The sequence below is a fragment of the Epinephelus fuscoguttatus genome, linkage group LG10 (assembly GCF_011397635.1).
Source record: "Epinephelus fuscoguttatus linkage group LG10, E.fuscoguttatus.final_Chr_v1".
Classification (NCBI taxonomy): domain Eukaryota; kingdom Metazoa; phylum Chordata; class Actinopteri; order Perciformes; family Serranidae; genus Epinephelus; species Epinephelus fuscoguttatus.
This window is the reverse complement of record NC_064761.1, coordinates 28,553,540-28,576,493: the sequence shown is the minus strand read 5'-3', so window position 1 is coordinate 28,576,493 and position 22,954 is coordinate 28,553,540. Positions and strand designations below refer to the sequence as shown.

At 39.5% G+C, this 22,954-nt stretch overlaps 4 protein-coding genes across 7 annotated transcripts in view; 3 read left to right on the top strand and 1 right to left on the bottom strand.

Moving 5' to 3' along the window:
* tpm4a (tropomyosin 4a) overlaps positions 1-2,140 on the top strand; it is a 33,449-nt gene extending 31,309 nt beyond the window's left edge. For all 3 annotated transcript variants that reach the window (XM_049587392.1, XM_049587390.1, XM_049587393.1), the window contains one exon: positions 866-2,140. In XM_049587392.1, the coding sequence (XP_049443349.1) occupies positions 866-948 (83 nt within the window). In that variant the 3' untranslated portion in view covers positions 949-2,140. The remainder of the gene's footprint in view (positions 1-865) is intronic.
* LOC125895509 (40S ribosomal protein S27-like) lies at positions 1,976-3,793 on the bottom strand. The gene is made up of 4 exons (XM_049587403.1): positions 3,637-3,793; positions 3,141-3,246; positions 2,921-3,031; positions 1,976-2,774 (listed from the first exon to the last, which is right to left on the bottom strand). The coding sequence occupies exons 1-4, from the start codon at positions 3,640-3,642 to the stop codon at positions 2,746-2,748; spliced, it is 252 nt and encodes an 83-aa protein (XP_049443360.1). The 5' UTR covers positions 3,643-3,793; the 3' UTR covers positions 1,976-2,745.
* A 1,703-nt stretch (positions 3,794-5,496) lies between these two features.
* Positions 5,497-12,966, top strand: LOC125895503 (ras-related protein Rab-8A). The gene is made up of 8 exons (XM_049587396.1): positions 5,497-5,673; positions 6,166-6,226; positions 7,930-7,990; positions 8,441-8,518; positions 8,698-8,787; positions 9,465-9,530; positions 10,765-10,815; positions 10,908-12,966. Exons 1-8 carry the CDS (start codon positions 5,550-5,552, stop codon positions 10,995-10,997), a joined length of 621 nt encoding a protein of 206 aa, XP_049443353.1. The 5' UTR covers positions 5,497-5,549; the 3' UTR covers positions 10,998-12,966.
* Positions 12,967-16,803: 3,837 nt separating this feature from the next.
* Positions 16,804-22,954, top strand: hsh2d (hematopoietic SH2 domain containing). Of its 2 annotated transcripts, none has more exons than XM_049587387.1 (6): positions 16,804-16,935; positions 17,203-17,393; positions 18,052-18,141; positions 18,271-18,436; positions 18,722-18,970; positions 20,773-22,953. In XM_049587387.1, the coding sequence occupies exons 2-6, from the start codon at positions 17,269-17,271 to the stop codon at positions 21,202-21,204; spliced, it is 1,062 nt and encodes a 353-aa protein (XP_049443344.1). In that variant the 5' UTR covers positions 16,804-16,935; positions 17,203-17,268; the 3' UTR covers positions 21,205-22,953. The 2 variants fall into 2 exon arrangements, with proteins under 2 accessions (XP_049443344.1, XP_049443346.1); XM_049587389.1 differs by having other exon boundaries at positions 16,923-16,935; positions 17,232-17,393; positions 20,773-22,954.

Sequence of the window (22,954 nt, the reverse complement as noted above, 5' to 3'; positions counted from 1 at the left end):
TTCTATCGAGTCTTAAGTATCATGATAATATCGTACTGTGGAGGCTCTGGTGATTCCCACCCCTACTGCCTATCAAAATTATCTAATTCACAGATGGACTCAGCTGACTCCAATGCTGATTGGACATGCTGAATCAGATGAATAAAAGCCAGCAAGAGCCAGCCATGTGGGACACACCACAAAAACTAGGGCGATAGATGCTTACCCAAGTCCCAATGTTTACGAATGGCGGCTTGGTGTGTCAGGGCCCTTAGTAAAACATGTGATGCATAAACTCTGCTAGGTACTGAACATTGCCATGCACTTTGTAATTATTTTTTGCAATGAGGTAACCAACAGCTTGCCTACATTGTACGTCTAAGTATGGGAAGTTTATGTCAGACAAGGTGAGATTATACTCTGATTCTGTGTGAATTAATGTAGTTTGCAGTCCCTTTTGACCCTTGAAAACACTCTTTTGCTTCTAAATCTAACTCATTTTTGATGGTTTCTGATGTGATTCATTCATGTATGTCCATAAAGTACGCACTGACATAACACAAAACACAAGGTATCATCTAATACAGCAAACGTAGCAGAAAATTCCCCTAAAAAGTCCATCGTGTAATCTACTAACAGTCCTCTCAGAGAATGAGTCAGCAGTTTATATGCACGGATAGGCACAGTGGTGTGGTTGAGGTTTTTTTGCATGTGGCACAACTTTAACCAAAACAGTTATGCAAAACATCTGTCCAGTAAAACTGCGCTGTTTTGCGAGGGATGCAGTTTGACGAACCTATAAAAGAGAATAAAACTGGCGTGACACATGCGGCGCTATTTGCTGATGGTTGAGGTTTCACCATGTCACTTTTCTTCTTCTCTGCAGAGAAATTATCGAGTGCCAAAGAGGAGAACCTGGGCATGCATCAAGTCCTGGACCAGACCCTGCAGGAACTAAACAGCTTATAAACACAGAGAGAACGCTGGAGAGGATGAGATCGTCATGTAACATTCCTTTAATGTTCGACTCCATTCCACATTTCGAGCTGTAAAATCTTCCCCGTGTGAAGGGGGATTAACTTAATGCTTGTCCCTTGATGTTTTTTTTGTTTTTTTTTCCTAAGGCACAACTTTTTTTTTTTCATAATGGGAAGTCATTTTGACCCCTTTTTTTTAATCTCCAGCTGTGATTGCAGAAATTCTCCCAGAAATGATTTTTGACCACTTATTTAGAAAAGAACTGGCAACTAACTCTCAAAGAAACCTCAGATTTGGTCACTGAACCACTTAAACTGGCTTAATTCTACATTTATGCGCACATACATGAAGCCTCTGTCTGGTCATTTTAATACATGTGCTACAGATGGTGTTGGGTGCTCAGTATGGCTCTGAAGCGCCACCCAGTGGTGATATAAAGTTAGGCATGTCTTAACCACACATTGACCTTATGGAAAGGTTTTATTGATAACTAAACAGGTCAAGGCACATGCTGCTCAGTCACCGAATCATAAAGTAACGCCTCTTTTGCCAATCCCTGATTACCCTGAGGCCTACATGATGAAGATGCAGAGTATGTGCATCTTTTTTCTACTCTATTGTTAGTGTAGGAATCTGCAGAACCTGAGAGCTGTGCATGTACAGTTTCTATCAGTGACATGCATTTCTAAGCCGTACAACCTTTCTCTAAGCTCGGCCTGCATCATCAACACATCCCGCACCATCACCAACAATTCGCCATAATGTAGCCAATATTTACTAGATTTACAATATGTTGTATTACATGAGTGAGGTAAACACCAAACCACTGGAAGCTCAAGTCAAGTTTTGTCAACCATGGATACTTATTGTATATAGCAGAATAATGTTAGGTATTTGAGAAATTGTATTGCTTTGATTTGTTTTTTGTTTTGTTTTGTTTTGTTTTCAATTACACCACTTTTATTTTTTTTTTGCCAGGGGAACTCTCAAGACCAAAGAACACACATTACACAGACAGTAAATTCTTCAAATGTTTTTATTTTTGTTTGTGATGGTCATCATGGTTTCATCTCATGCCAGGGCCATGAAAAGAGCCTCACACACGTGATCTAGACCATTTTAAAATATATTTCATTCACCAATCCCCCTCTATGTCAACCTAATAAATGTTTTACAGAAACCATGATGCGTTGGAGTTTTTGTGCTTTTTAAACATTACGGTACATGTTTTACTTCTTCAAAAACAGTAGTCAAAACTACTCTATATGTAGTGCTTCATCATATCAATCTGATATACATACAATTGGATGTAACTTTAACTTGAGCTTATTCTGTTCTACGAAACACCACAGGGGGTGAAAATTACCTCCACATTACATACTGTAAAACTTCAATTTAAAGTGTAGTCCCCATAATCTGTAACTCTCTGATGCGCTGTCTGTCGGAGCTAGATCAAATCAATCATTTATAATTGATATAATTGATTATCTGAAGCCTAACTTTAAAGCAAGAAATATTCATACTGGTTTAAATGAACAATTTGTATGTCCCATCTTTGCTGAGCAACAGTTTTGTGTGAAAGGAGTTAAAGGCCTGTCCCAAATATAGGCCTGTTTACTTCTTAGAGTTCAACAAATAATGGCCCCGGGCTACTAATTGAAGTTTTACAGTATAAATACATTTCTCCTCCAAGGATTCAACACATGGAGTGTGAGGCTCAGACTCATTTTTTTAATGGTCCATTCTTCCACTCTGCTGCTTGTCAGGGGTGCTTTTGCACATTTCTGCTCAGGAGTATTTCTTCCTGAAGGCACAGCCTAGACAGACAGAAACCAAGATGGAATTAAAACCTTTCTCTTTTTCCACAAACTTACATCTTTGTTCATTGCCTATATCCATTCACTCACACCTGAGAGAAGAAAAAACAAAGCAACATTAGAAATATATACATATATATATTTACCTTCTGTTAGTCTGCATTTCCCTCCTGCTGGTTGGCAAAGGATGAGTGAGCAGCCTGCACAGGGTACCACTGTCTGAGAATGACTGAAGATGGTGGTTATCTTGTAACAGCCTGGGGAGTACAGAGAATAACATAAATTAGGAATATTTCCATTTTAAGCACAATATTTATCTAAAAAAAACATTAAAAAATCAGTGAGGAAAACTGGTGCAGTCCTTACCTGTGCATTTGACATCCATGAAGTAGGAGTTGGGACTCTGCACCAGCCTCTTCTTCTTATGTCTGCTCCTCTCCCTGGCAAAGGTGGGGTACAACAGATCCTTGTCCTGCAGAGGATCAGAGGAATATTACATGTGACATTTATTTTTTATTTAAATTTATATCATAACGCCCTCTACAGTCTGATGAATGAACTGCAACTCAGAGCAATAACACAAACATGTCCAGACAAGTCTAGGCATCATCCTGAAGTTACACCTGTACACTGAATAGCTACCCATAATGATCTTAAAAACACATTTAGACATATTCCCGTTATAACATCTAATGTATTAAATGATTAATAAATCTTTCTTATTCTGTTTCCATGTGGTATTTTCATCAATCAATAACAGCCTGAACATCTTTCTGTCAATCACAATTGTTCTGTAAGCGTTCGAACGTTTCTAACCAGAAAAAAATATATATTTTTATAGCATTTAGACGTTTTCACTTACAGGCATTTTGCTGGAATCCCTCAGGTGTCTCGTCCAATGCAAATGCGATGTAGAAAGTAATTTCCAGAGCGTCTGTCTCAACAGAACCACTTGGTTGCTTCTCTTATGATCGATTAAGTACCGGAAGAGCCCGGGAAGGCGGGGTCTTTGTTTTCAGGGGAGGCGCAACAGAGAATACTGGATGAACTGGTACATGAGGAGTACATAATAATGTCTTATATAATTACTTTTGTAAACAGAACACATTAAAAGACAAAATCAACAATGAATAGAAGCACTTCATATGTAAGCTATTTTTCATTGGACTCTGAGTTCTGAACACATGAAAACTGACATAAACTTTTTCCTAGACAGATTTTTAAACTATCTTTTGGCTCTTAACAGGGGTGTAGCACCAAATTCTGGGTCCTATTCATCAGCAGTTTCTGTGAGTGCAATGTTTTGTTAAGTCTTGTATGTCCAAGTCTTAACCTTGTTTAAATGTTCTCCTCTTCAGTGCATCCTTTTGCTGTTCTCACTGTGCCTACTTCTTCGTATTGCAAACAAGTGTCGTCCTGTGTTTCCAGTGTCCAACTGTGCTGCCACTCTTTAATGATGTTTCTTTTGATAATTCCTTTTGCTTCTGCTTTACTAAGTGATACATCCATAATTCTTCATGTTTCAGAGCCTGTTTTGTTAATAAATCAGCAGTTTCATTTCCCTTAACTCCCCTGTGAGCTGGTATCCACATCCATGTAGTATCAATATTCAGATTTTTAATATCCTGCCTGCTACTAGATGCAAGTGATTGATTAATTCCTCTATAATCTGTCGTGCTGTTGCAAAGTTATGGCACTTATTACTTAGATATTTAAAGAAATACAAACAAAACACAACTTGTCATTCCAGGCTTTTTGAGGGCCCCCCTCCTATTGCACCCTGGGTAATCAGTCCCACTTTCCCATAGTGTGTGGTGCATACAATAAACACATTAAGAGAAAATAAAGAATAAAGGCAAAGTGCAACAAAGGTAAAGACGATAAATTTAGGCTAGAATAGAAAAAATACAATAAAAATATTAAAACGATGCTATAAAAATCCTGTAACAAATATGTAGGTTAGAATATAACTGTTTAAGAATGAATTAAGAATTATAATTATATATTATATATTAATTTTGTTATAATTATATATAATTATAATAATTATAGTTAAGAATTAATCTCTACAGTGAGCAAACTATGGATAGTTTAAAAGGTCGTCACTAAATATATAAACACATAAATAATTATACAATTAAATGCTCAAATAAATAGATATAATAGTGTGATAAATGCTTAAATAAATGACTGAAAAAAATATATATATATATAGACACACACAAAATAAACATTAAAAACATACATTTAACATTTATATATTTTATGTAGTTTTATATATTTTTATTTTTATATAGTTATGTATTTAATGTCTGATTTAATTTGTGATTTATTTTATTTATAATGACAATGAAGCAATAAATTTCATCATTCATTTATTTAAACATGTTCAAATGTATTTATTTATTCATTTGTTTAAGTATTTAAGCAATTAATTATATATATATATATATATATATATACATATATATATTAATTAATTTATTCAATTATATAATTATTTATGTATTTATGTATTCATATTTTTAGTTACAGTCCCTAGAGCTCCCCACAGTCAACAGGAAGTGTTCACTTTGTCAAACAGCTAACTAACAAAGATGTGACCGGGTGACCACGGACATGAAAACGAACAAACCCAAGAGGAAGCAGCGGACTTCCGGAGCCACGACGACAGAGAAGAGTGACACTTGATTTGACCAAAAGACAGCTCACAGGCGGTGACGTCTGTGTCTGCACAACGGGCGGGATATCCGCAGTAGTAAGCTAGCTAATAACATGGCGAAGACTTACGATTACTTGTTTAAACTACTTTTAATCGGCGATTCGGGCGTCGGGAAGACCTGCGTGCTATTCAGATTTTCAGAAGATGCCTTCAACTCAACGTTTATCTCCACTATAGGTGGGTACAGGTCGGATTATCACTGTTGTCTTTACCGAAAAGTGTCACAGGAGCAGCCCATCCCGTCATGCTAATTTGGTGCTAACTTTTCTGGCTAGCATTCATCTTGTAGTGGCTACTCAGGAAGCAGCTCAGCCGGTTTGTTTGAGGAGCTTTTATAGACACGACAGTAATATTTTAATGTGTTACTAAACGTAGAAAGCCTCTTTATGTATGACCCGTAGTTACAGACACCCCACACACTCTGTAACAGTAGATATTTATTAACTACGGCCAGCTGAACTAACAGGCTACAAAGCTGTCAGTGAGCTAGTAGGCAGTGTTACTTTCTATATGACCAGCTGTACTTCGCACTGTCGCAGCCAACGCTACAGAAAATGTCAAAGAACTCGTTAACCCTTTTGTCTTTAAAATTAATCTCAAAATCAGCCAGTTTCGGCTCCAGATGACACATGCGCGTTATTGACTCTTGTGACTTGTGTTCTTCCTCAGGTATTGATTTCAAGATCAGAACAATAGAATTAGATGGCAAGAAGATCAAGCTACAGATATGGTAAGATATGATTATATTTCACTTTACAGCCTGACCAATGTGGCAGAAGAAAGATACATGATGGATGGTAATTATTCTCAGCTGCCAGTTTATTAGGTACATGTAACTAACTCATACAGCAGCCCAACGGAGGCACACAAAGGGCAAACCAAGATTTTGAGGCACACCTGTATTTATATCTGTGCACAATAGCTTCTATAACATGTGTTATCACAGATTATCTCAAATGAGAACAGTAGGACATGTAGCTGTCATGATACTCTCTACTGACTTCTCTTTCAGTGGTAGGTTGTCTTCGCTGGTGCTTTGTTGTCATGTGCTCCATACAGTATAGCGATCCATTGTCCCACTCACGGCTTTCTCTTTTTAAATGTTATCATCCCTCACACTCGCTGCCAATCAGGGCCTTGATGTGTCGCTCATATAATTCTCATGCACAAACAGCGACAAATAGGTTCCTCGTAAAGGTTTTCTTTAATTACATTTAATAAAATTACATTTTTTTTTAGCTGGAGTTTGCCTCTTTATTCGGAAATGGGTGCACACAACATACTGACACAATTGTTTAAACATGTTTTATAATGTTTTTGTGTAGGCCCAGTTGAATATTGACATAATAATGGTGCTTATCCCAAAATCCCACGGCATACCTGGTTTGGCATGAGAACCACTGTATTAGGGTTTATTGCAGACTGGTTGTTAGCTGTTAGTTTTAGCTTTGTGTGTCTCATAAACTGACAGCTGAGTTCGCATGACTTTAATTGTTATTTTGCTTCATTATGGCACAACTTAAAGTGGCTTTTTTAAAAGAAGTGTTGGTGATGTGATATTACCAAAATCAAGATAGATACTCATGATAATGTGAGCCTTCAAAAAGTGTTGTCAGATATATATGTAAGATTAATAACTACAACTTTCGATGATTTCCGCTTATATTATTTCCAGTTTTATGGTAGATATCATGCTGTTATTAAACAAGACATAACTCGAATTTTCTGTCTTTTAAGCTTTGCACCATTTTTGTGTTCTCTCTTGACAACACTATCGACATCATGACTTTCCTCATTTTCGATATAGAACAAATCAATACCAGCTCTTTGTAAATGTAGAAGTTAAGATAACTGTGTCCACTGAGTACTGGTGAACAACATTTGAACCTATATATCCTCAGCAAACACAAGTAAATCAAAGCAACATTCTTGGGAATTTTCTTTGTCTCGCTAAAGATTATATGAGAAGATCTATGCTTTCAATACAGAGGTATTCGTGATATGTTAACTCTTGCACAAAGACTGGACGCTGGGGGAAAACATCTAACCCAGAGTATCAAATGTGTATTCCATCGCTCTAAAGCTGACCCATCTACAGTCTGTGTGTGAGTCTTTAATACCCATAGAGGGAAAAAATTACTTTAAAGAACAGTTAGCATTGGAGATGTGTCATGACCAACAACAGTTGTGTCTCAAGTCCTGTCCTTATTGTCCTCAGAGTTGCTGGTTTGGCAATTTTGAACAAAACCCAGCTGACTCTTGGATGTAATTGTGACCAGATTGCAATATAACAACACACAACACAAAACCAAGAAAGTCAAGAGAGTTGATTATTCATTTATTTTACTTTTTATGAAGGTTCTCTTGCTTCATGCACAGATACAGATCTTGCTAGCTAGATGCAGCCAGATTAAATGTGTGTTTTCCATGCAGGGATACAGCAGGACAGGAGAGGTTCAGGACCATCACGACAGCCTACTACAGAGGAGCAATGGTGAGTTGCATTTTGCATCTTAACAACTCGTGCAATAGTGTAGATAATTTGTGGGAACTGAAAGGGTGAAGTGGTGGTTTTCTCAGGGATCTGCACTGCAGCATCAACCTTATCCAGAGCCACACCCCACATTGTTGTTTTTGTTGTTATTTTATGCAGTGCAGTGTCATGGTATGTTTCATAGCCTCTCCTTTAGTTCAAGTCTAACTGGATGCCTGTGTTGGTGTATTTTACTTCAGGGACATAATTAATCATTGTTGCCTTTGTTGAAGTGTCATGCTTTTACTTGAAGCTGCAAAATCATGTGATCCGTCACTAATGAGGGGTGACATGGACTTCAGAAACTTAATTTCTACGTCTGTCTCTATGGATTAATGAGATTTGTTCAGGAATGATTTGATTGTCTGACTCCTCCATTGTTTGACATCTTTTCCTCCATGAACTCTGCAGGGCATCATGTTAGTGTATGACATTACCAATGAGAAGTCCTTTGACAACATCAAGAACTGGATACGGAATATAGAAGAGGTAAATGTTCTGCATTAGTGAGTGTGACTAGGTGTGTTTGCTTCTTCTGCAAATAGTGATATCTATCTGTTCTGTGTGCATGCGTGAGTGTGTTTTATTTTGGTTTGTATAAATCCAATGCATTTGATTGCTTATCACTTCCCTGTGTGTTCACCATGCCATTTATTTATCCTCCACAGCATGCCTCAGCAGATGTGGAAAGGATGGTCCTTGGGAACAAATGTGACGTCAATGACAAGCGACAGGTGTCCAAAGAAAGAGGAGAGAAGGTGGGATGATAAAGCTGTCGTATAAATCCACTGAGAACTTGATTAAATTGTACAATTGAGCCTCACTCTCTCGGGCTGCGTATCCACCAAACACTTGCGGTATAGAACCTTAGACCATGTACGTAACATGAACCAACATGCAGTTAAATTCTAGATCTCTATTGAGTACCCACCGCAGACTGTACTCTATAATGTAGATGAGGTTGTTGCCAGATGCTAAAAGACGTGTCTCCTCATCTGCGCCTCGCTGATGATTCACAGAATGGGGTTTGAGCGGTGACATTTTCAGAACAAAAAAGAATAGGCTGGAGTCTTTACAGCCTCTGTCGCAATCCATGGGATATTTAAAAAATTGCAGGTTAGTGGTTTGTGCATTGAGTTCTTGTTGAGCAAGAGTGACAATTCTCTCAACCAGTCAACAGACTGCAGTGTTTCTAGCTCCATCTTTTAGTATGGGATCAGTGTGCTAGGTACCTCAACAAAGGAGTGACAAAAAAAACGGACGGAAAGCAACAGTTCGGTTGATACAGTCCACAGATTTTAAGAATTCAAACAGAAAAATGTGAAACGAACTGAATGTAACAGAACCAGACTGGTGTAAACGAGGCTTTGGGTACATACTGTATTTAGTATTTTGGCTACTGACACTGATTCTGTCTCCGTTCTCCTCCTGTCAGCTGGCGCTGGAGTACGGTATCAAGTTCATGGAGACCAGTGCAAAGGCGAACATCAACGTCGAGAATGTGAGTTCACACTTATTCTGCGATTATTCATTTCACAGCTGAAGGAATTGTTACCAAAAGTTTGACCTTTTGTTGATTTTTGTCTGTTTATGTAGCTGGAGTCATAGAGTTGAGTGATTCACTGCACATGATGAAACACGATATCAGATTTTCACACAGCTATCGTGGCCATAAGAGTCACACTAACAATACTAACGCCGGTATGATGGAAAATTTAAAGAAAAAACAAAATAATGCTTTTTCTCAGATTCATCTTTACATTTGTTTATTTTGCATTTTGTCTCTTTTTTGGCAAATGAATTACACCATAACTGTAAAAAGTGTTCAAAAAGAGCAGTTACGTTTAATGGATATTGTGAAGGCAACTCGGTGGTGCTGGGGAAAGAGACAAAGAGAGATTGAAAGCATACAGAAATGATTTAAGAGGCTCTGGATATTTACACGATACTATCATATGTGTATGATTAACATGATATCAGTATTTGTTTTTTAAATATCAAGGTAATCATCAGTACTGGTACATCAGGACACCCTTAGATGAAATATGAATCTATTTTTTAAGAGCATTTTCTTTGGCTTTTTCTGCCTTTCATTAGATAGGATAGACTAAGCGTGGAAGGGTGAAAGACAGGGGAGGGCATGCAGCAAAGTGCCACAGGCTGGACTCGAGGCAGCGGCCACTGCAGTAAGACAGGGGTCTGTTACACAACCACTATGCACTCAAAACTGTGTATGACAATATTAGTCATAAATAGATGGATACAGAGGTGCCCAGTGGCTCAGTGGGTAGAGCAGGCACCCCTGTGTTTATCTACATTTGATAAAACTTGTACAGTTTTGAGTGCATAGAGGTTGTAGACCATAAAACCAGAATATAGTAGGAGACCTTAATACACTATCAGTGTGGAGAAATGTATCTGTCTATGATGCTTATTGTTTTCTTTTAATGGATCCCCATTAACTGAACTGACTCATGAAATGAAACTGTTAAATGTCATGCATAATTACATCGCAACCACATAATCTGTTTACTGCAAACCCACAGATTGTGTGTTAATCGTGTGCAGTGTTTGCTTAATACGTCCAAGTAGTCATGACTAAGGTTGTTTTGTTGCCGTAATTTAAACCCACAGTTTTCCACATCCAAACCCATTCGTCCCACCCAGAGTAATGCCATTATTTTTGTTAATATAATTTCAGTTATTTAATTTGTTTAACCTGTTTTTGTCTGCAGGCCTTCCTAACCCTCGCCAGAGACATCAAAGCAAAAATGGACAAGAAGCTGGTAAGAATGTTGAGAGTGTGTGGTATCTGTGTCGTGTTCTGGTGCTTTTGTTCTCATATGTGAACGCGCTCTCTCATCTGTGTGTATTTTAGGAGGGCAACAACCCGCAGGGCAGCAATCAAGGAGTAAAGATTACAGAACAACCCAAGAAGAGCAGTTTCTTCCGCTGCACGCTCCTGTGAGGAGACGGGAAGCGTTGGCATCCACCATCGCCTTAACTGTGTCCCCCACTGGACAGAACTGGACAGAGCACACTCTTATCTTCTCTTTTATTTTTTTCTTCACTCATCTTCCTCCTCCTCCTCCTCCTCCTCGTTCTCTTGGTTAGGAAAAACAAATTGCTCTCTTGGTTCCCTCGACAACTGTGAATCTAACTACTGTGGCCTCTTAGATGCTAAATTGGACTTCTTTTTTTACAGTTGCTCATCAGATTGACGATTCCAACATGATTCCTTAGATTTTATTGACTTTTAAAGACGATAAAACCATCACTTTTCACAATAATGTCTGATTATCAGATAGTTTGTTTCATCTGTTGTCAGTGTCACATGGTGAAGTCTTATTTGTTCGATCTGTATCACCAAAACTAGCCTAAATTATATATCCAGAAAAGGCTTCACAGTCCAATGGGCTTCCTAATTTCTGTCAAATAATGTATGTATCCAAGGTGATGAGAGTACAAACTATCATACCACATTTGTGGCCTAGACTTTTACATATCCACATTAGGTAACCGTGACATGTAAATATGTATCACTGATTACGATCCATATGAAACAGTAGTGCCAGTGCATTTTACTCATCATATCAACATTTGGGGTTTACATGTCCCCTGTCCACCTTTTCTACTTGTGTCTTCCTGTTGATTTCCTAGGCTGAAACATTCCTCTTGTGAACACTTTAATGTGCAATGTAATGAAGTGTATGTGGGGCCCAGATTTAGCCTATCTTAAGTATTCACGTGGTCGCAGTAAGACTGGGTTCTTGACTAAGTATGCTTGTTTGAAGGGCACTTGGATTCCTTTTGTAGCCGCTCACCTCATCATTATTTTGGTATTGCGATTTGTTTGGTGATTGGTGTGAGGTTTATTTGATGCACTTCGACTGGTGGACTAGCAATACCTGACCCTGACACCTGGAGGCAATATGGTTACACAGCGGGGGCACAGAAGGAACCGCAGCGATGATGAAATCGTTGTATGCATTCATACTTCTTCCTGTTGTCAGTTCCAATGGGGGAACATGTACATGTACAACTGTTTTCTGGGCCTTGGATAGGGGCTGTGCTGTAGCAGTATTTATGGAGTGAAACAAAACATAGCACCAAAATGACAAAGTGCCCTTTTTATGTTCTTATTGATTATTATGCACTTTTTTCTCCTTTTTGTTCTTTCTGTAAAAAAACAAACAAAAAAGTTCTTAACATTTGTTGACTGTTGCAAGTCTTAACTGAAAGCAAAGAATATTCATGCACACGTTTTCCATTGTACCTTGTCTGGGCTTCCTAAAAACATCTGAGCACTGAAACCTCGTCTTGAGAGAAAATACACAGAAGGCCTTTGATTTAAAGATGTTTTTCCCTCATTACAACATTCCTACTAACGGACATTTCACTTTTCTAGCTTTGTTTTGCATTTCCATTGATGCTTTTGGGAACCCCAGATGCACCCACCTTGTTCCCTCCCCTCCTCCTCCTCTCCAGATATTCTACATCTTGTTTTGGCCCAGCATCATGGCCACCTGAACTATGCATTCTGGGTGCGTAGGAAACCTCAAAAAGCTTTGCACATTTGACTTGACAAGCTTTATTTGAGATTAGAAATGTGCAAAGGATCCTTGCTGTTTTATTTTCTGCTGTCACTCTAAATTCTGCCGTATTTGCTCGGTTGAGCCATTCAGGCGTGAGCATAGGAAATTGATGATGAAAATCACAAGTGAGAGCAAATCATTTCTAGCGGTGCTAAAGAGTTATTGAACATGTAACTGCGTAACCTGTGGATTTAAATCATTGTTGTTAACATGGTTGGACTTGTGGCACAATTTTGGTTTAACTGGCTCTCACAGATCAAATTAATTGCTTGATTAAAAAAAAAAAAATGCAGTTTGGCCTAAATGTCATCTGAACAATGAGCTGCTCAGTAGTTCTTTGAGTCGTGTGTAATCATCACCAGGTCTATGTTACCATATCTTTAGCATTCCCACCTGAATTTGGATTTCATCGCTGATCATTGATGCATTTCATCGGGGAATAAATTAAATAATTCAGCAGCTGTAAATAAAATCCTACAATGATTGTACTGAAGGTTCATAAATCTTATTGATCTACACATTTTGTAGATATGTGTTTTGATGATTTATTAAAAATGAGATTCTTAAAAAAAATGTTTCAGCTCGTTATATTTACACCTTTTTATTTTTTGGAGACCCATCAGTATGAGGAAGAGTATTTTATGTGTTTTGTTTAGATTTGGTATTTGAATTTTACTTGTAATAAAAAAGAAATGTAAAAAAACTGGTCACCCAAAACCCAGTTTATAAACACATGAAAAAAATTTTCAAAGAAGAACTTAATGAAGGATTACAAACTTTAATAAAGATATGGAAGATTAAACTTGACTTTGTAGGAAATAAGCTATAGGTGTATACAATTTCACAAAATTATTCTGAAGTTGGTTTGAAAAATAGTTAGACATGGGTGTAAGTGAAAAAAAATGTCCTGATAAGTTGAGTAATAAAATTATTCATAAGAAATGGATAAACATCATTTGATCATTTTACTCAATTTTACCCAAAGATTTATTTCCCATTAATCGGATTGACTTATGTGGCCTAAATTTTATTTTAATTTCATTTTGCGAATATTTGTATCAAATTAAACCTCATCAAACCTCCACAGGTCTGACTGTTGCCTGTTAATTAAGATACAGTTTACATTCATCTATGTTGCCACCTAGTTGTGCTGTGTCATTCTCTTTAACTGCACAATTGTATACTGTGATAAAGACTATGGAAGTCATTAAAAATTTCTCTATTATAAGAAGATTAACAGTCGAACTGAATGCTTTAACAGATGGGTCATGTTTCTCGACTTGGTCAGTGGCATTTTGTTAATTTTCTTTTAATTACAAGTATAATTTCTTGCTCTTAACTGGGTTTATATTTCATTTTTAAGATAATTTTGTACAAATGTATTGTCACATGCCTGAAGGAGTCATGTTTTGTCCTCCCCAGCTGCAGTTTTCTGTTGCACATGAATCTGCTACACCAGGGTTACTCAAGTTACTTTGCCTGGGGGCCACTTTTGCAAAAGGACAGGAGGCCAAGAGCAAGAGCCAGTCACAGCAACCACAGGTGTACGCAGGGGTGTTTCTAGAGTTTGAGGACATTCAGGGTTGAGCCAGTGTCTCTGTCCAACCTGGTCTCACTCTGATGCCGCCAAATACCTATGTTTGGTTTGTGGCTTGTCAACGTAAGACACTGTCGCACAGAGGCACCATTTAGCAGTGGTATATGAGACAACCCAGGTTGTGGCATTTGTTGATGCTAGAGGAAACTAAAATAGTATAAAGAGCAAGTAAGTTCCAAATGGGCAGGCAGGTCATTAAGGTGGATGGGTCAAACAAACTCTGGACTTTCACCTAGGAGCCAACTGTTTGTCTCCAGTGTGACACCAAAAGTCAATTGAAATGTTTCAATAACAATGTGGTGTGCTAGTATGTTGAGCATGCTGACGTATATCACATGACGTTATATTACACTAGTGACAAGTGTTCTTATTTTAAGCCAAACTACGATTCCTTTTTTAAAAACCTAGCCATGTGCTCTTGTTGCCCAAATCGAGTTCTTTTTACCTATTTTCTACGTTTATTTTGAGAAAGACTATTTTAACTAGTAGAAACTATATTTTCTGTTAAAACTGAAGTGATTTTTTGTTTTGTTTTTTTTTGTAAAGAAACAATAGATGTAATGACCGTAAATTGACATGCTGTCCCTGAACATCCAAAACTGATGCAGGAGGGGGACCTAGTGCTTCATATTCGATTGATAAGTATTAGTATTTGATGAGTTGCGAGTGAAAATGCATTGTCTCTGTCTGGGGATCTGGGGAGTCATCCCCTGGCACTTTTTTGATAAACAAACTAGAATTTGATGCTTTTTATGCACTCTGGCACCTTGTTTTCACTGAAGTACAAAAAAAATTCAGTTTCTTTTCATTATGAATTAGAAAATGGCTGGGAGGCCACTTGGGCCCTAATGGCGGGCTAGGTTATTTCTGCTCTGTGATGTGAATGTTGAATGCAGAGAAAAAGGAACGCTTACAGAAACTGAAACTGTTGAATGACTTGTGAAACTGTGTCTGCAGCTTCACTTTGTAACAGGACACACCTAATGCTGAAAACAGTTTCATTTGATGGAGAAGGTGGTGGAGTGTTTAAACTGTGACCTCTAAAGCATTAGCACTGGAGCTCATCACTTCCTCTTTGTGATGTGCCGCACTGGGGAGTCAATTCAGTAAGACTTTGACCTTTATTGAGTTCTTTTTTATCTAGACAATCAGCGTGTGGGAGGAAAAACTTCCCAGATCGGCTCTTTTGCTTGATCTGAAGCGGCTCTCCAGCATTAAGCTGCCAGGCCTTTTCACTGAATCACCCATTAAACAGTTAATATGTCACCAACAGTAACAAAACCAAAGACTGTGAATTTTATTTGTCAAGATAGTTCCTGTCTGTGAGAGCTTCCTCTCTGACAAGAAAAGCAGACGGAAGTCAGAGAAACCTTTGCACGCACATATGTTTGTGTACAATATTAGCATTGGCCAAGCAGCAGCTTTTTTATTATCTTTAAAAACCCACAAATATTATTTATGTAGTAGTTACATTGAACAGACAGTTTGTTAAGAGAGAAGAGTTCTATATGGTGGTTTTGCTGTGTCCATCCATCCATCCATTTTCATCCACTTATCTGGGGCCAGGCTGCGGGGCAGCAGGCCAAGAAAAGCACCCAAGACGTCCCTCTCTCCAGCAACGCTTTCCAGCTCCTCCTGGGTGACCCCAAGGCGTTCCCAGGCCAGAAGAGATATGTAATCTGTCCAACATGTTCTGGGTCTGCCCGAGGCCTCCTACCAGTGGACGTGCCTGGAACACCTCTAATGTGAGGCACCCAGGGGGCACCTGATCAGATGCCCGACTCCCACACGGAGAAAAATCATTTCGGCTGCTTGTGTTGCTGTGTTGCATATCATATTGTTATGGAACCTGACTGACTAATCAGGATGCAGCAGAAGCTTAAAGGTTAGAGCCCTACCCTCATTTCCACTGCTGAGGTGCCCTTGAGCATAAAAAAGTACAGGATGGGTGGCCTCAGTGAAAAGCTTTTTGATGAAATAAAGGTTTTAGGAAGTCCACACAATCACAAAATCTCCCACAATGAATAAAAAGTACAGCAAAGTAAGGATTCAATAGCATTAAACTGCACAGGTGTCCATGGTGATGTGTGCATTTCTACATCTGTCAGACAATTAAAAAAGGTGTATTTGCAGCACGGGGGGTGAGATCAATCATTTCTCTTTATATATGTGTACTTCCCACACTGTCATAAACTTGTGGCACTGGAGTAAAGCTGGACAGCTTGTAAACATTAAGTTACCTGATCTTATTGAACCTAACCTCTCATGTGGCCTCCCACCTGAGTCACTGATACTACAAATGTAACGTTATACAACAGCTGAAGAGGGCAGGACTGAAGCCTCTCATTTCATCTGAGCTGGCTCCTCTGATAGATCACAATGTTCACTTGAACCTGTTTCATACTGTACACATGTGAGTTTATGGTGCACTTATGAATGTGGGCTACATTCCTTTGGAATCCAAACAGGCTGTCACATTACAGATGACTTTTAATCTTCTATCTAACCATACAAAGGACCATTGGATCATTTGTTACCCACAGTTTATAGCCTATATGACAATGTATTTTTCTTATTTGGTGACAGTGTGTAGTGCTCTTTTAAAATGTTACACAGCTACTTAGCTAGAGGTGAGTTTTGCCTCCGCCCACAGACAGGTGTAGTCAGCTGTGTGAGATCTGCTGTGTCATTTTATCGCGGAGCTGCCGGACAAGGTGAGTCACCTTTGCTGTGTGTGGAATTTAGAAATCTCTTTGTTTTATTTTGAAAACTAGTATCATTTTCAATTATGTGAGCATTTAAACTACAAATTTAAGATGCATTAATTAATCCAAATTAAAGCGGGTCTGCTTTCTTAAACAGTTAAACATTATTACAAGTAAAACTGAGGAAAGTAGTGACAATATCCTGTCTAAGCTACATTTTGTTTGTTCAAGTATCTTATTTTTGGGTTTACCATGTTGTATATGACACACTTGCAGGTCTCTATCCTCTGTGAATTCCCCAACAGACCCAACAGAGGATTAAATGAGCTGCGTCCCAGGACGATGGATTGGAGTCAGTCGACACAAGCACAGCGTGATGCTTTCATCTGGTTCACAGAGTCCCAGCTGCGGCTCGTGATCAGGAATGGTGTTGTCCCAGAGTGGTTTCATGGGATCATCTCCAGGAAGTAAGTTGTCGAAGTCTATCGCGGTCCGCCATCTCCTCCGCGGGGAGGAATGTGGAAAGCCATGTTTTAAAAATCCTACAAGGAAGCTTCTAACCCCAAAATAATCCTGTGCTATATCCTACTTAGGCTCCATTTTTTCCAAAATAAAAGAGAAAAACTACACCACTGCATCGTTTACCTCCAGGTTTGCAATATTAAATATGAGGACAAAACATTGGTTATTATACAAGTTTACTTATGATGCACTTTAGTCACAGATTTGTCAGTGACGCAGCCTCTCGAGCACAGACTTTACCCTGGTAATATTTAAACAGATTTCTGCTTCAAATAAATTCTTTGCTTTCTCCACTCCCAGTGTACACATCCACAACTTTGCATAACGGATGATATATGTGCATTACTATTAGGCATGGTGTAGTCCATCAGTTTACTTTACTGACCTGACTACAATGCCCTGTATTTATTAGACCATTCTTTTATTAATGGAAAGTTCATGCATGGGAAGAACATTTTATTATGTGTTGAAAGCTGCAAACTGATCCCAGCTCTTGTTCACATGCGATGCCACCCCATCCCATAAAACTGCCAGATCATTTACAGATTACAGTGCATGTATGAAAGGACTTTTTTGTTCTGTGCGTGCTCACTATTTGTGCAGGATGGCAGAGGAACTGCTGATGTCCAAGCCCCCTGGCTACTTCCTCATCCGAATCAGTGAGAGCAGGATTGGCTACACTCTCTCATACCGGTGAGTGTTTGCATTTTAAAGGAGCTTTATTGTACAGTTTACACTCACACACTCGGTCCAAGAGTCCAAAGACCTGTTCTCTTTACTCCTCTTGACATATTTTTTGCTTTCTGTCCCCTTTGCCCTCAGTGCTGAGGACCGCTGCAGACATTTCATGATCGATGTGTTGGAGGATGGCCAATATATCATAGTAGGGGAGGACAGGCGTCACCGGGTTCTGCAGGACCTGGTGGACTTTCACCGTAGGAATCCCATCATGCCTTTCAGTGAGGTGCTGACTGTTGCGTGTGGGCAGGTGAGGGAATGTTTTATTATCATACCTGCAAACAGGTGCCTTGACTTAACAGTTCTTCCATACATCATAGATTTGTTGGTTATTGTATTGACAATGTAAATGTAACTGTGCAAATTTGAGTAGAGCACCAGGCCTACGTGCATGTATTCAGTTAAACCTGAGTCATCTTTACAACCCAAAACCACAATATTTGTTTATGTGCCTGCCACCTGTGCACCATGCAAACAAGAACACAATCATAATTTCCTCTGTTTCTCTTTCTGTCTGTGTTTCATCCCACTGAAGGCCTCAGGTGGCAAGACCGACTACGCAGAGCTGCTGTTTCCCCAGAGACATCTGAATCCCAACACAAGCTGGCTACCGAACGTCCCCCTGCATCCCAGCATAAGTCACCCACCATCAGAGGAAGATATCCCACCTGCTCTTCCTTATCGGCCAAATAACTTGAGGAACTCTGCATTCCCGTCTGCAAACAGACTTTACCCTAGTTTGGAGGAGGAATTTCCACACATCACCATCCCTCTCCCTGCCACGGTGATGATGATGATCTTCGTAGATTGTCTTAGATGTTGTCTAGTGCTAACCCTAACCCTTAAAATAAAGGATATCTAAATGTTGCCTGCGATCAACGTGAGACTCAAGACATTTCAAAGGTGTTAGTCAAATCACCCTCCCATTCATAACAAGATGTTGGTGATGGGGTCCTATACGAACACATGATTTTCTCCCAACTTTGAACAGTTTAGTTGTTTCCCATGAGAGATTTCCATGTGCCCATTTTTGGGCAGTAATCTGAAACAAGCAAACCATAAATCCAATTTGGATGTCAGTTGTGGGGGCTTATTCCTTACATTGCCAGGTCACTGTCATCTGATCGTAACACACCCACACAGCCCTGATGAAGCAGATTGATTTTTGACTGTTAATATGTTGTCATGGTTACTTAATTGTTTTAGCGATAAACTTAAAGCTGGGCATATCAATGTTTGGTCATGGACCTTTCAAGTCCAGTTGTTGACAAGTTCTGCCTTTTACATGCATCGTCTTCTTTTAAAATACACTTCCGTTTTCGTACCCTTTACATACAGCCTCTTTTAGAATAAACGCACTACATCGTTACAACAATGCAATTGCCGTTTTTTTTCCTCCAACTACTAACGCATGTGATTGGGTTCATGATAAAAGGAACAGGGTTTGGCTTTATGATCTTGCGGGACGTGAACACCGCTCTCCCAGGTGAACGTTGGTGTTTGTTGGACCCATCCTCCACCACTCCCGCCCACCCTAGACCTGTCAGTCTCGTCCCGCCACGTTTCCCCCTGATGCTGCCGAGCACAGTTAAACTATAACGGCGACCGGCTGGGTATAATGCTGACGTTAAAGGATGGCTTTTTTCGTCAGTGTTTGACGCCACAAGTCAGTGCCCAAGTGCCGGATTTCGACGACTTTGAAGTGTCTCTGTTTATCAGACCGCAAATGAGACAAGAATTAGCGAGCTAGCCACCCCACGGTCCCTCTGCCTCGTTCCCCGCCACTGTGGACTACTTCCCCGGAAGATGACTATAGCAGCTCGAATTTGGCCAGTGTAAATTCTCCAGTCCCGGGTGTCACGTCGGGTTGGTGTCCAGCGGCAGCACTAGATTTGACCTATTAGCTGATTTGCCAGGTAGTCAGGGCTGTTTGGTGCCCTGGATCTGACTGGATTCAGGTTGCTGCGGCCACTGACTGAGGGTCCGTCTCAATAGCTGCAATCAGCTCTCTTCCTGGTGATGTGGTCTGTAGTGGTGGGGAGCGAGGCAGAGGATACACTGTGATTCGAGGCTCTAGTTGATGTTAGCTACATAAACATGAACTTGAAGCCGCAGCTATGAGGCTTTGGCTCCAGTTAGCAGAAGCCTAAATTATTAGCAACATTTACTCTCTGAGTCTGTCTTCCTTTTTTGGGTCGCTTTGCAGTGTAGGCAGATGTAACAAATGCTGGAATAGCAACTCATCTGCAGGAGTATCCACCACTGAATAAGGCCAAAGGGACATGCTCGCACATCTGCATTTGTAGAACAGCCAATAGGAACCTCGTCTCTCTGAAATGACCCGTGATTGACCAAAGTCTCTTATCGTGGACTAGATTTTCTAAGCCTCAAAACAGAGCCAAGACAAGCTGCAATTGAATTACAATATGCTCACAGTTTATTACGGGATTTTTGCCCAGTGCCACCAAAATTAAATTCCGCACCCCAGCTTTAAGATTTGAAACCACATTTTCAGAGGCTTAACATTAAAATGTAAATGTTTTTTAAAACAAATTTCTCTGCTGTATGTTTCATGTTCATCTCCAGCCTGTGCCAAAACCGAGACATTTGGCCATCAATCTTCCATCCAACCAGCCTCCTGAGGTCCCTGCTCGGACCCCTTTACCTCCACTGAAGCAGAACCAGGCTTGTATCAGGACAGTCTCTGCACCTGAGAGCGCCGCCACAGCCTCACCCTCACCCTCACCCACAACCACTGAGCACCCACTCAGCGCCAACCTCCAGCCTGCAAAGAACCAGGAATGCAAGCTGTCAGTCGTCTCCAACCTGAAGAACTTCAAGAAGAAATTCCAAAAGAAGAACAACACGCCGCAGGAGGCAACTGAGAATGAGTACCACGAGATCGCAGAGGAGCACACCTTCAGTGCTCCACCATTTACCTACACTTGCGCTGTGATTGAAGGAGGAGGGTTACCTCAGGAGTATCTGCCACCTCCACCTTTTGCTCCAGGCCACTGACACATGACTGCTCCCTTGGAAAAATAATGCATAGATGGATTCAACCCCATGTGGGTGGAGGACAGAAGCAAGAAAAAGGAGCAATAGTCTGCACACTGAAGTTGAACTCTTACAAATAATGCATCATTTCAACCTTCATAGGTTAAACTGCTGTTTGTACGTGACTGTGATTACTGCCACTTTTGAGCGCTTTATCTCTTATTTATTTGCTGGTTTATTCAACAGAGACACTACAGATAAATATTGTTACATGAGGAGTAATGCAACAAATGTATTTAACATACCCGTCTCCCTAATGCTAATGCTAATTACTAGCCTCTTCTTTGGCTTTTAAATTTCAGTGAATTGTTTATACATGCCTCTGTTGCTGTCATGTCTAACAAAAGTATGAAAGGGCAGCAGGAGGAAGTTAATGCAAAAGGACTGCTTTGAATACAGGTCTGGTGCAGATCTGTTATCAGCAACATGACAGGGAAGCTGGAAAATGCAGACACAGGTCAAACTTGTTTTACAGGTAGGAACATACAGGTGGGTCAAATTCACTTTTACATAGCGTCTTTACGTGGAATTCAAGGTATTTACCCAGAGACATTTCATTTTTACTGCCAGTGACTGTCAGACCCTTGTTTTTAATGTGATTATGAAGCATCTAGACCATGTGATCTGAATATTTTACAAATACTTTTACTACTATGCCTATGCAAAGCATCTTATTTTGTTACGTAATGGAGTAAATAAATGACCTTTAATAAATGCTATATTTGTATTTGTTTCCAAGGCTGTTACAGCTGTTCTACGAGCTTTTGTTTCATGGCACATAATTAATATTACTCTACTGTCTGATGATTAAACAAGAATGTGATTTTGACCATGACCAATCGGGACACACCGGTTTGTTCACCCATACTGGAAATGAACATAATTTCTGCTTCTGCTCTGAGCACTTCCTCCTGTCTGTCCCCTCCTCTCCCTCCCACGCTTCACTTCTCACTCTGATCTTTGCATGTTATGGCTCCTGTGCTGGCCTGGTTACTCAGTGGTGGGTGCATGTCGTGCTGGTGTAATCACCTGGGTTTTAATTCCAATGAACATGTATGACATGCCAGTCCCTTTCTATCCTCAGACTATTCTGTCTTATTTTACTGTAAATGTTATTAGTAAGTGTTTAAAAACGTGCATTAAAAAGTGTTAATGCACGTTATAACTTGCTTGTCATTTTGCAATGATTTGATCAACTGTGTAGTCATTCAGTTACTTTTGATATTGTTGACCATGTAATTGGTTGTTAACTGTTTGGATTATGTAGTCAAAACAGTTCAGAGCTCTTCATACCAAACTAATAGAAAACATTTGTCTCATTATAGACTACCATCTAGTGGCCTGTAAACCACATCAGATGCTCAGAGAGCAGAGTGGTGGCCTTCAGTTCCTTTATGTTAAAACCACAATATAAAAGCATGCAATTTCAAGTCTGCTTTTAATTTTTCACTAAAGCCAATGCAGATATATTTTCATAATCTGATCAAAAAAAGGAAGTGGAGCTGAAACTTTAATGTTTGCTTCTGAATGTGGTGAAGTGTAAGTATAAGTCTAAGTATATAAAGTTTATAAAAGTATATAGATATCCTTGTTTGACATTGGGACTTTATTATCATCTTGTTTGAGGACACTGGGACTTAAATATTGTTTGCAATGTTTAATTTTTTATATTTATCGGGTCCTACTGATCCCAAATAGCTAAGAGAAATTA

Bases quoted from the DNA above. Each gene is read 5' to 3' on its own strand.
- LOC125895503 (XM_049587396.1), top strand. From the start codon at position 5,550: ATGGCGAAGACTTACGATTACTTGTTTAAACTACTTTTAATCGGCGAT. The intron at 7,991-8,440 runs GTGAGTTGCATT...TGAACTCTGCAG, and splicing joins CCTACTACAGAGGAGCAATG to GGCATCATGTTAGTGTATGA. The intron at 10,816-10,907 runs GTAAGAATGTTG...TGTGTATTTTAG, and splicing joins CAAAAATGGACAAGAAGCTG to GAGGGCAACAACCCGCAGGG.
- hsh2d (XM_049587389.1), top strand. From the start codon at position 17,269: ATGGATTGGAGTCAGTCGACACAAGCACAGCGTGATGCTTTCATCTGG. The intron at 17,394-18,051 runs GTAAGTTGTCGA...CTATTTGTGCAG, and splicing joins CATGGGATCATCTCCAGGAA to GATGGCAGAGGAACTGCTGA. The intron at 18,437-18,721 runs GTGAGGGAATGT...ATCCCACTGAAG, and splicing joins TGACTGTTGCGTGTGGGCAG to GCCTCAGGTGGCAAGACCGA.
- LOC125895509 (XM_049587403.1), bottom strand. The intron at 3,032-3,140 runs GTAAGGACTGCA...TGTACTCCCCAG, and splicing joins CATGGATGTCAAATGCACAG to GCTGTTACAAGATAACCACC. The intron at 2,775-2,920 runs GTAAATATATAT...CTGTCTGTCTAG, and splicing joins GAAATGCAGACTAACAGAAG to GCTGTGCCTTCAGGAAGAAA.